General features: G+C 48.1%; 1 protein-coding gene across 4 annotated transcripts in view; it reads left to right on the forward strand.

Moving 5' to 3' along the window:
* The window catches only part of ZNF180 (zinc finger protein 180), a 24,256-nt gene continuing 11,896 nt past the window's right edge, over window positions 1–12,360 (forward strand). For 2 of the 4 annotated variants that reach the window (XM_017859789.1, XM_017859792.1), the window contains exons 1-2: window positions 1–246; window positions 3,159–3,252. In XM_017859789.1, coding sequence (XP_017715278.1) covers window positions 3,202–3,252 — 51 coding nt within the window. In that variant the 5' untranslated portion in view covers window positions 1–246; window positions 3,159–3,201. The other 2 variants (XM_017859790.1, XM_017859791.1) reach the window with 2 other exon arrangements.

Consider the following 12,360-nt stretch of genomic DNA (forward strand, 5'->3'; position numbering starts at 1 on the left):
AAGCGCAGCCATTGTCCCGCGCGCGGACGCTTGCTGTCGCCGAGCAGCTCGGCCCTTCAGAGTTAACCCCCAGCGACCTTGCGGATGCCGACTAGGGGAGGGGACCGAACTAGCTTAACCCGAGTCGACCGTGTGGCAGAATCGGGGCAGGGGATTGCTTAACCCGAGTTCGTCCTGCCGCAGAGCCGTGCCAGGCACTGAGGCGGTGACAGGCCCAGCCTGGGCTGCGGGCCAGCGGACGCCCAGGTTGGTGGGGCGTGGGGCAGCTCTTGGTGTCCGATGCGCGCATGCGCAGGGTCTAGGCGGGAAGCTGGAAGCGGTGGTGAGTGTAGCGGGGAGACCTGGTATCTCTGCGGGTGGCGCTTTAGCGTGGGGTTACCGGGGTTGATGGAGTTACCGAGGCAGCTGTGTATTCCTCGACTGTCCTCTGCGTGCATGCGCGGGTGCTTGGTTAGGTGGTGCTCTTGTCTGAGGCCTGAGGATGCCCAGGTTGCTGGAACACAGGGCACATGAATTGATGTAAGGGGACATCTTGAGAACTCCCCTCCTCCAATGCCGGGCATATTTAGTGGAGGCCTGAGGATGTCCGGGTTGATGGAGTACTCCATTGCAGATTGTGGTTTCTGGAGAAGAAGGGCTGTGCCGCTGTCCCTTTATTCTTGAGCAGGTATTTGGGTAGGAAGCAAAAGGTGGTAGGTAAGATTCCGAGCAGGTGACCCTGGGCCCCTGGAGCAGACAGCGCGCTTCTCCAAGGTCTGGGGTCGCTGTGGTTGGTGGAGAGACCAGGTTGGAGTTGCAGGCTGAAGGAGGGTATCAGGGCCTAGAAACAGGTTCTGGGCAGAGGGCACCCTGCATGTCCTGGGGGTGTCTGAATGGAAAACAGAAACTTAAACGGATAGTAGGGACCTATGTAGGATAGTGCAGAGCTCTAGGGCATTCAAGATGGGCAGAGACTCCGGGTTGGAGATACAGAATTTAAGTCCAGGAAGGACAGAGCTGCAACAGCTGCCATCAAATTGGTAGCTGGGGAGGAAGCAGTATGTTGCCAGCATCGTTATGAAGCAGGTGTTGCTGAGACCTTTACTTGGGCTATGCTACTTGCAGGCATGAGAATGTGCAGGTTAGTAGAAGGACAGAGTCTGTGCTGCAGATTTGGTGCTGGGAAGAGCTGACTGCATGACACCCAGGCCCTCGTGTTTGGGCAAGAGAAGGCCAAAGGGCCCAGTTCCCATTGAGCTGCTGTATCATGGGCTTGAGAACCCCCACGCTGGTGAGTGCCCAAGTCCCGGGGCTGACTGTGAAGCTGTATGCTCAAGCTACTGTTTAGTTGTAGTGTTCTGGCTGCAGGCAAATAGTGGGGCAGGTGATCCCCGAACCCACACAGAGGCTGTGGGTGCCTGAGATGTCCCAGGCAGGTGGAGACACAGGGTGAGGGATGTAGATTCTTGTCTCAGGAGCAGGGTGTGCCCCCAGACTGGCAGAGGAGCAAGGTCCTGAATGCAGATTGTGAGCATGAGCCTGCTCTGTGGCTGTGTCAGTAGGAGGAGGGAGCCTAGGTGGGTGGCCTGTGTGCAGTGGCTGCGGAATAGAGGTCTGGGGGCTCCAGTTTGGATCTGGTCTTAGGAGGCAAGGGGCTGCTCCAGCAGCACTCTGCACGTGTGCTGGCATTTGGGCAGATTGGGGAGGCATGGGCAGTCCTAGGACCCTGGTTCTGCCTGAGGATGCCCAGGTGTGTGGAGGGAGCAGCTGCAGAGGGGTGGGACTGTGTCAGGCACCCCTTGTGCACACACACAGGTGTTTGGTTGGAAAACAGGAGGCCGGAGATGAGTTTTAGACAGAGGGTGCTGGGGTCTTTGCGTGATTGGAACCCTGATCACAGCCTGATGGTGCCCAGGTTGGTGGAAAGACAGGATCTTCCTGAGCCACAGGTGCCCCGAAAGGTGTTTGGCCAGAATCTGGGCAGCTGTGGCTCAAACAGGGGACTGTGGAGTAAGGTGGAGGAAACAGTTTGGGTGCAAGTTCAGGAAACAGCTCCATTGTGAACCTACACTATGCCGTGTGAGAATATGGTGGGAACAGGAGAGAGAGTAAATAGGAGAGATGGGGTGCAGGGGATGGGGTGCCTAGGGTAAGATTTGCCAGGGGCTGCTCTAGCCTTGGATCCCAAAACACCTAGTTGGTACAGAGGCACCTGAGCTTCTGAGACGTGTATTTAGAGCTGTAGGTAACAGGTAGGGCTGCTTTTGTCTGACTTGTGCTGGTGTCTGTTGGAGGCCCCCAGTCCTATACAGGCCTTGTTACAGTTTCAGGCCTGAGTATACCCAAGTTGGTGGAGGGACTGGTTTAGAGCTGCAAATTCAGGGCCTGGGAGGGTGTTAGGGTGGGAATCTGGCTGGCGCTGTTGGAGTAGGAGCCATTGGACCCCAGAAGTGTGGAGGGAACAGGATGTGAGTACAACTGAGCTCTGTGCATATATGCTTGGCTATTTGAGCAGGAAGCGGGTGGCCCTCTGCGCTGGGTTGCTGGAGGGACAGGCCTGGCTGATTTAGGAAGGGTAGGATCAGTCTTAGTTGTTGGATCAGTTCCTGGGAGCAGTGGAGCTGTGTCACCAGCTTCATGCAGTTAGGCAGTGAGTGTGATTCTGGCCCTAGGAAGAAGTGCTGGTTTGGGGCTGTAGATTGAGGTTGGTAGGGGTAGGATGGGGTGAATACCAGGGAGTCCTCGATATGCCTCTGGTTTGGGGCTGTAGATTGAGGTTGGTAGGGGTAGGATGGGGTGAATACCAGGGGGTCCTCGATATGCCTGATATTTGTGGGGATCCCAGGGCCCAGTGGGATAGGAGAGGGACGGACTGGTGCTGCAGACTTTGGTGGTGGGCAGAAGGCCATGTTGAGCATGAGCTGGGCTTACAGGTAGATGGTCCAGGGGCCCAAGATAGTGGAGGAACCGGGTTGGAGCTGCAGAAACTTGGCCTGGGAGAGGGACTGAGGGACTCTCAGTACATACACAGGTATTTGGGCAGGAAGCCGCAGGAACCTCCAGAAGTGCATTTGCTATGGGAATGCATCCTGCATCCTGGGAGCAGGGACTAATGGGGGTGGGGGCCCAACAGTTCTGGCAGACCTGCATCTTCATGCTGTACTTGGGGCTTCTCTCAGTGCAGCTCAAGACCTCAGCACCCTGCTGTGCCTGGAGGAGACCATGGAAGAGCAGGATGAGAAGCCCCCAGAGCCCCCGAAGACCTGTGCACAGGTGAGTGGAGCTACCCTTCCCAGAGAGACCCAGAGCTTGGGTCTGTCTAAAGCCTGACCCTCTGGGCTTGGGAGGCTGTGGCTCCTCCCTGACTCTCTTTGCAGCCTTTTAGGGGGTTTGGGGCCCTCATGGCCATCAGGCTTCTAACGCTTACACACTATGTATTTTATGAATCTCCCTGCTGGTTACCTCACCTTTTTAGCCTAGGTAACTCTTTCTGAAAGGAATTTGGCATTCTGAATCAAAAGCCCTTAGAATACTGATTCCCTTTTGGCCAGCAATTCACAGCTTTGTTTGAGAATGAACAATTGGAAATATACTAAATGTGTGATGCAAGAGGATAGCCGAATGAATTATGGTAAGACCATGACATAGAATACACTGTAGCCATTGAAACTGATAGGATAATGCAAATTTAATGACAGAAAAAGTTATTTATTACCTACGTTAAGTAAACTGCACTTAGAAATCATCACCTTTTAAAAAGGGATGTAGTTTTTGTGTATATAGAAAATATGTTAGAAGACTATAAATATAGCAATCAGTTAACAAACATTATCTGTAGTTACTTTATAAGTGACTTTGTTTTATCATTTATCTGTATTTTCTCCTTCCTTCCTTCCTTCCTTCCTTCCTTCCTTCCTTCCTTCCTTCCTTCCTTCCTTTCTTTTCTTCTTTCTTTTTTTTTCTTTTTTTGAGACAGGGTCTTGCTCTGTCGTCCAGGTTGGAGTGCAGTGGCACAATCCTAGCTCACTGCAGCCTCAAACTCCTGGGCTCAAGCCATCCTCCTGCCTCAGCCTCCTGAATAGCTGGGACTACAGGTGGGCACCACCAAGCCTGGCTAATATTTTTGTGTGTGTCTTGAAGGTCTTCAAGCCATCCTCCCACCTCAACCTCCCAAAGTGCTAGGATTATAGATATAAGCTACCACACCTGGCCTGTATTTTCATATTTTTGTACAGTACCCTTTAAGGTAAAAACATTAACAATTGGCCAAGCACAGTGGTTCACACCTATAATCCCAGTACTTTGGGAGGCCGAGGTGGGAGGATTGTTTGAGGCCAGGAGTACAGGACCAGCCTGGGCAACATAGTGAGACCCTGTCTCTATAAAAATTTTTTAAAATTAACCAGGATAGTGGTGCCCACCTATAGTCCCAGACACTTGGGTGGGTGAGGTGGGAGGATCACCTGAGCCCAGGAGGTCTAGGATATAGTAAGCTATGATTGTGTCACTGCACTCCAGCCTGGACAACAGAGTAAGACTCTGTCTCTGAAAAACAAGTTCCCAATTTAGAACATTTCCTACCGCAAATATTCTTTGAAAACTCTTAATTTCCTAAAACTGTTAAATTAGAGCTTCTCCTTTCTCTTCCTGAACAATTCAGCCCTGAAGCCATGAGGTGGGGGCAGTGCTAGGTGGCACCTACAGTTGTCGGAGCTGCCTGCTCTGAAGAGAGTGTCCCTGTGCAGGGTCAGTGACCAAGCAGGATGAGGAGTGCATCTGCACGGGATGACATCCCAGCATAGTCAGAGCCCATGTTTGTGCACGCGAGGCAGCCCAATGGGGGTGTCAGAGCCCAAGTGGGTGAGGCCAGTGTCCATATATGGAGATCTGGTGTGGGGTGACGGGGTCAGAGCAGGTGAGCAAGGCTTCCAGAGAGGGGGTGCTTCACTGGGGGCAGTTGGAGCCCAAGTGCGGTGAGCAGGTGTCCATGGTAGATGGGGTATTGGAGCCAGAGTGGGGTGAGATGTGCAGCTGCGTTGGGGGTCAGGTGCAGCCTGGTGTGGCATGTCAGAGCATGAGCATGTTGGGGGCATCATGCATGAGGGTGACCTGCAGGGGTGTCAGAGCCCAGCAGCATGTGGAGGGTACGGACACAGTGGGGTGGCCTCATGTGGGCTGTCCAAGTCCAAGTGGCAGAGGAGTGAGTCTGAGAGTTGGGGCAGCTTAGCCTGGGGAGTCAAAGCCTAAGCAGGGTGAGGAGCTCCCCTTGGCAGAGGGTGGCCTAGTGTGGGGTGGCAGAGCCCAGGGAGTCTGGGGAAAGCATCCATGGGGAGAGGGCGTCATTGTGGAAATGGGAGCGGAGCTACCTCCAAGGGGCCAGATCAGATAAGTAAGTGTATATAATAAGGGACAGGAGCCAGGTGTCTTGCCATCTAATCAGGAAGGTACAGATATGGCAAGAAAGAACATTTGAGCGGACTCTGGGCAGTGGGAATTGGAGGTTTTAATGTGGGCTCATGGCTTTCAGTACACATTAATCTAGAAATATATAGAGATGTGTGCCTGTGTCTGTGTGCATATGTGTGCACACAGATTGCCTGTCTGTCCGTGGAGGGCCGGGAGCAGCGACATCCCAATACCACTATACATACCTAGTGCCCACATTTCACCCTCTAAATATGTTACAGGTTTTATGGGTTTATTGTTAATGGCTCTTTAGTGGTAAATTTTTTTGCTGTTACAAATAGCATTGATGTAAATGTTTTGTATGTGATTCCTTGTATACATGTGCAGTTGTTTTAGAAAGAGTTAAGCAAATATAAGTTTACATTTATATCTTTATCAAAACTACAGGTAAAATGTGTGGGTTTTTGTTATCTTGTTTTTTAAGAGACAGGGTCTCACTCTGTCACCCAGTATGGAGTACGTGGCACACCAACATAGATCACTGCAGCCTGGAATTCCTGGGCTCAAGTGATCGTCCCAGCTCAACCTCCTGAGAAGCTGAGACTACAGGTGCACGCAGCATTTTTTTTTATTTTTTATTTTTTGTAGAGACAGGGTCTCGCTGTGTTGCTCAGGCTGGTCTGGAACTCCTGGGATCATGCCATCCTCCCACCTTGGCCTCCCAAAGTGCCGGGATTACAGGGTGAGCCTCAGTGCCTGGCTGGTAGAATGTGTTTTGATGTGGCCATTGGTGTTCTAATTTAAGTGAGGCACTAGGTGTTTTCTGGGACTCTTAATGGTCCTTTTGCCATTTTCTTTTTTGTGAGCTGAATTAGAAGTCTGTTCATTATATGACTTTCGTCACATATTTATTGACTGCCTAACCAGTGTAAGGCCCAGTGCGAAGCACTGTGGGGAAAGATGAGGCAGACAGCACTACTCTGCATGACTTAGTTCTCACAACCAGAAATGCGCTTCTTATACTTTCCAAGGCCACATAGGAAAAGCAGAAACATCCTCTTTCTTGTATTAGTTTTCTGTTATTACGTACCCCAAAATTTTGCAGCTTAAAATAGCCAATGTTTATTTTGTCACACAATTTCTGAGGGTCAGGAATCCAGGTCAGCTTAACTGGTTATTTCTGGTGTTCAGGGTCCCTGATGAGGTTGCAGGCAAGTTGCTGTCTGGATTGCTGACTTCTGAAGGCTTGACTAGGTGGGAGGATATTGTTGCAAACTCACTAGATGGCTCTTGGTAAGAGGTGCTCTACACCAGAGGCCTCTTTCCAGGACTGTTCACAGCGTAGCCGTGGATTTCTGCCAGAGCAAATGATCCCAGTGAGAGAGAGAGAGAGAGAGAAAGACAGAGAGCAAGAGAGAGCAAGAACACTTAGTTGCACACAATCAAGATGAAGCCACAATGTCTTTTATCATCTGATTTCAGAAGTGACAGACCATCACTTCTTCCATATTCTGTTGGTCACACAGACCCACCTTGGTACCATTGGACAAGGACTACACAAAGGCATGAATACTAGGTAGTAAGGGTCTTTGGGAGCCCTCTCAGAGTCTGGCTACCACACTTCTCAACTCTGNTGGTGTGGCATGTCAGAGCATGAGCATGTTGGGGGCATCATGCATGAGGGTGACCTGCAGGGGTGTCAGAGCCCAGCAGCATGTGGAGGGTACGGACACAGTGGGGTGGCCTCATGTGGGCTGTCCAAGTCCAAGTGGCAGAGGAGTGAGTCTGAGAGTTGGGGCAGCTTAGCCTGGGGAGTCAAAGCCTAAGCAGGGTGAGGAGCTCCCCTTGGCAGAGGGTGGCCTAGTGTGGGGTGGCAGAGCCCAGGGAGTCTGGGGAAAGCATCCATGGGGAGAGGGCGTCATTGTGGAAATGGGAGCGGAGCTACCTCCAAGGGGCCAGATCAGATAAGTAAGTGTATATAATAAGGGACAGGAGCCAGGTGTCTTGCCATCTAATCAGGAAGGTACAGATATGGCAAGAAAGAACATTTGAGCGGACTCTGGGCAGTGGGAATTGGAGGTTTTAATGTGGGCTCATGGCTTTCAGTACACATTAATCTAGAAATATATAGAGATGTGTGCCTGTGTCTGTGTGCATATGTGTGCACACAGATTGCCTGTCTGTCCGTGGAGGGCCGGGAGCAGCGACATCCCAATACCACTATACATACCTAGTGCCCACATTTCACCCTCTAAATATGTTACAGGTTTTATGGGTTTATTGTTAATGGCTCTTTAGTGGTAAATTTTTTTGCTGTTACAAATAGCATTGATGTAAATGTTTTGTATGTGATTCCTTGTATACATGTGCAGTTGTTTTAGAAAGAGTTAAGCAAATATAAGTTTACATTTATATCTTTATCAAAACTACAGGTAAAATGTGTGGGTTTTGTTATCTTGTTTTTTAAGAGACAGGGTCTCACTCTGTCACCCAGTATGGAGTACGTGGCACACCAACATAGATCACTGCAGCCTGGAATTCCTGGGCTCAAGTGATCGTCCCAGCTCAACCTCCTGAGAAGCTGAGACTACAGGTGCACGCAGCATTTTTTTTTATTTTTTATTTTTTGTAGAGACAGGGTCTCGCTGTGTTGCTCAGGCTGGTCTGGAACTCCTGGGATCATGCCATCCTCCCACCTTGGCCTCCCAAAGTGCCGGGATTACAGGGTGAGCCTCAGTGCCTGGCTGGTAGAATGTGTTTTGATGTGGCCATTGGTGTTCTAATTTAAGTGAGGCACTAGGTGTTTTCTGGGACTCTTAATGGTCCTTTTGCCATTTTCTTTTTTGTGAGCTGAATTAGAAGTCTGTTCATTATATGACTTTCGTCACATATTTATTGACTGCCTAACCAGTGTAAGGCCCAGTGCGAAGCACTGTGGGGAAAGATGAGGCAGACAGCACTACTCTGCATGACTTAGTTCTCACAACCAGAAATGCGCTTCTTATACTTTCCAAGGCCACATAGGAAAAGCAGAAACATCCTCTTTCTTGTATTAGTTTTCTGTTATTACGTACCCCAAAATTTTGCAGCTTAAAATAGCCAATGTTTATTTTGTCACACAATTTCTGAGGGTCAGGAATCCAGGTCAGCTTAACTGGTTATTTCTGGTGTTCAGGGTCCCTGATGAGGTTGCAGGCAAGTTGCTGTCTGGATTGCTGACTTCTGAAGGCTTGACTAGGTGGGAGGATATTGTTGCAAACTCACTAGATGGCTCTTGGTAAGAGGTGCTCTACACCAGAGGCCTCTTTCCAGGACTGTTCACAGCGTAGCCGTGGATTTCTGCCAGAGCAAATGATCCCAGTGAGAGAGAGAGAGAGAGAGAAAGACAGAGAGCAAGAGAGAGCAAGAACACTTAGTTGCACACAATCAAGATGAAGCCACAATGTCTTTTATCATCTGATTTCAGAAGTGACAGACCATCACTTCTTCCATATTCTGTTGGTCACACAGACCCACCTTGGTACCATTGGACAAGGACTACACAAAGGCATGAATACTAGGTAGTAAGGGTCTTTGGGAGCCCTCTCAGAGTCTGGCTACCACACTTCTCAACTCTGAATATCCTCTAGTTAATTTTAATTATTATCAGAAGATGAACAAGTACTTGATTTGGACCTGAAGGATATTAGAACCCTGGAAAGGAGAGAAAAATCAAGGGAGCCCAAGCGTTTGCTTTAGATGAAGGCCATGAGTCCAGTGAGCCGATCTAGGAAGAAACCATCTGGATATTGGAGCATCACCATAGAGATTTTAGTGGCTTATACACGGGGAAGTAGCAGCTGGTCCAGGGAAGGCCTTGAGCCAACTCTGAGCCCTACCTGCCTCCAGGGACTGAGACCAAAACTGCTGCCAAGTAGGTGGTGGGATCTCACGCATCCACTGTCATTCGCAACATGCCAAGTCGTGCAGGTTGTTGGTGGCCCTTTGTGGATGGTCTATTCTGTATATTTGAGGACAGTGAGAATTATTCATGGATGATAAGGTGGGGCCGGAGAGGGAATTTTCTTGTGCATAAGGACTGAAGGGATCCTCTTGTCAGGATGATTTCTGAGAAAATCAGAGAGGGGAACCTTGTTTCCAGTGCTGTAGTTTGCGAAGGTTGGTTTTAAGCCTTCTAGACTTGGTGATTAAGAAACCTCAGGACCTGCCACATGGGCCCTGTGGATGCCACATCCCTTGAGCTGAAATGTGAGCTCCATCTTCCAGCTCCGAGGGCAGGAAGAGATGGAAACATACCAAGAAGTCTGCCTGTGTGACGCCTGTGTTTTCTAAATGTCTTCACAGGTAGAGAAGGTTTCCTGCCAGTACATCTCCAAAGCAGCGCTCTGAGAATTGAGTCCAGTAATACTTCTGTGATTTGATTAGAAACTTCATTTATTGCCCCAAGAATGCCTCAGATTGGGAAAGGAATATTTGGTCATCTCTATTTATAGGTGAGCAAGCAGCCCTAGCCCTAGGTCTCATTTGACCACTGTGTCACTATGAAGTGGACAGGTCACTCCGTGATAGCTCTGCTTGTCTCTTTTCCCCTGCTTTGGGTCCACTGGAGTCCCACCTACATTATAGAAGGAACAGTTATTATCTCCTGCCCACAACCCTTTTCTCTGTGGAAGTCAACAGTCTAATTCCTGTTCTCATTTTGTGAAGTCTGCAAAGAAAAAGGGAAATGCTCCTTTATGACCTAGAGAGGTGACTGTTGAGCAAGAAGGTAATTTAAAAATGCTCCAGAGCATACAGAAAGTAAAGGTTTTCAATTCTGTTCCTATGTCCCAAACTCTGCATGTGTCTCTAGTCTTATCAAATGCAGAGAACTTTTATTGTGCTCCTACTCAATACTGAGGAGAATACAAAGAAAAAACATACAGTGCTTTCTAATATAGAACCCAGGACCCAGGGGAGAGGTATATAGAAATGGAAGTAATATGAAAAGAATAATTTTACTGGTATAGTAAAGGGCCAGCAAAGCTAAGAAATCCGGAGAGAAGAAGAGATGAAGCTTTCCGCTATCTGGGAATGCTTCATGGAGGAGGTTAGGTGATTCTGGGCCTTGGGTGATTAGACAGACCTTGGGAAGACAACGGAAAGCAGAAGAGTTTGTGTCAGGCAATCAGTGGACTTAAATGAGCTTACTAAACTTTATTACCATTAATTTCTGCATTGGTGAAATAGACATATTACTCTTCCCTTCAAAAAAGTTTAGGCTGGGTAAAGTGGTAATCCCAGCACTTTGGGAGGCCAGTGTGGGAGGATCACTTGAGGCCAGGAGTTCAAGACCAGCTTGAGCAACATAGTGAGACTCCCACCTCTGCAAAAAATAAAAACAAAAAAATTAGCCAGCTGTGGTGGCATGCCTCTATAGTCCCAGCTGCTTGGGAGGCTGAGGCAGTAGGATAGCTTGAGCCCAGGAGTTCAAGACTATAGTAGGCTATGATGGTGCCGCTGCACTCCAGCCTGGGCAACCAAATGAGACCCTAGCTCTTAAAAAAAAAAAAAAAAAGTTTAGGTGATTTTGTGAGATGGAAATTCTGTGTTGAAGTACTCTATGTATTACTAGAAATACTAGGCAAATGGTAGACTACATTGATATTATCTGAAGGAAACTGAGAAAGCTAAGATGTAAATTCAGGAGATATTCCTAAAATGGTCAGTAGTCCAAAGTGAGTAGAACCTAGGGAAAAAGTCAGGGTGTGTGGGTGTGCATGCATTCACCGGCTCACGTGCATTTGTCACAAACTTCTTTCTGAGCATTTAGTTTTAAGGGTAAGTTGGGAGCAGGTTCTGAATGCTGACACTTGGAATTTTCTGAGAAGAAAAGGCACCCAACAAAGGTTTCCTCTAACCAGGGGAGGGGCTTGAGCTGAGCTCTGCTTTAGTGCCTCCAGCGACCCCAGGGACAAATGCAAAGGTACAGGTAGCACATTCCATGTCCCTTCTCCTAGTGGCTGTTTATAGTGAGCACACATTTATGAAGAGCCTACTGTGTGTCAGTAGTGATCTAAGCATGGTGGAGCCACGGTAAACAGGACAGACAAGATTTCAGCTCTTATGAAACTCCCTCTAGTGGAAGAGTTAAATGAAAAGCCAAAGGTAGAAGAATATATGCGATGTGAAGATGTGAAAGCAGGGTGAAGTGATGGAGTTGACTGCTGGGGTCAGGGCAAGGAAGGACATTTCATCCAGAGTCTGCCCTGAGGAAAGATGAGCTTTCTTTTTTTTTCTTGTGAAAACTTTTTAAACAAAAAGGTGCTGAAAACAGTTTTCATTCAAGAGGAGGTACAACCATATTCTCCAAGTAAAATAGTTTTAGCGGTTATGGCAGATAGTAACATTTTGGAATTTTGTTTCTGCCAAGTACCTGCTGAGAAAAACATTAAGTTGTCCCATTCTTGGTATTATTTCTTAACTGATATTAGTTTTGTTTTTTTTTTTAATTAACTGGCAGAGTGTGATATTATCTGAAGGAATCTGTAATAACTTAAAATACAGGTTAATGTTTATAAATTTTCCTTTCTTGAGTAGCTTTTCTCATTTCCCAGGCATTTTTCAAGAAAAGATGTGTTTGTCACGGGTGTGTATCAGGAATGGAATTTTTCTTTCAGACCAGATAAGATTGAATCCATTAACAGTTTGGGGTCAAAACTTGTGGCTCCCTTGTACCATCTGTAGTTTGGCTGTGGCTATTTTTTGGCATTGTGAGTTTTATTTTTGTTTTCTGGCATTTCTATTTTGTAATGTTCACGCAGCAATTTCAAGGCAGTTTAGGCCAGTTGTGGTGGCTCACGCCTGTAATCCCACTTTGGGAGGCTGAGGCAAGAGGATCACTTAAGACCAGTAGTTTTTTTGTACTGTTTTTTCTTTTCTCTTTGTTTTCTCTTTTTCCTTCCTTCCTTCCTTCCTTCCTTCCTTCCTTCCTTC

Source organism: Rhinopithecus bieti, unplaced genomic scaffold (assembly GCF_001698545.2).
Source record: "Rhinopithecus bieti isolate Rb0 unplaced genomic scaffold, ASM169854v2 scaffold_52060, whole genome shotgun sequence".
NCBI classification, from domain to species: domain Eukaryota; kingdom Metazoa; phylum Chordata; class Mammalia; order Primates; family Cercopithecidae; genus Rhinopithecus; species Rhinopithecus bieti.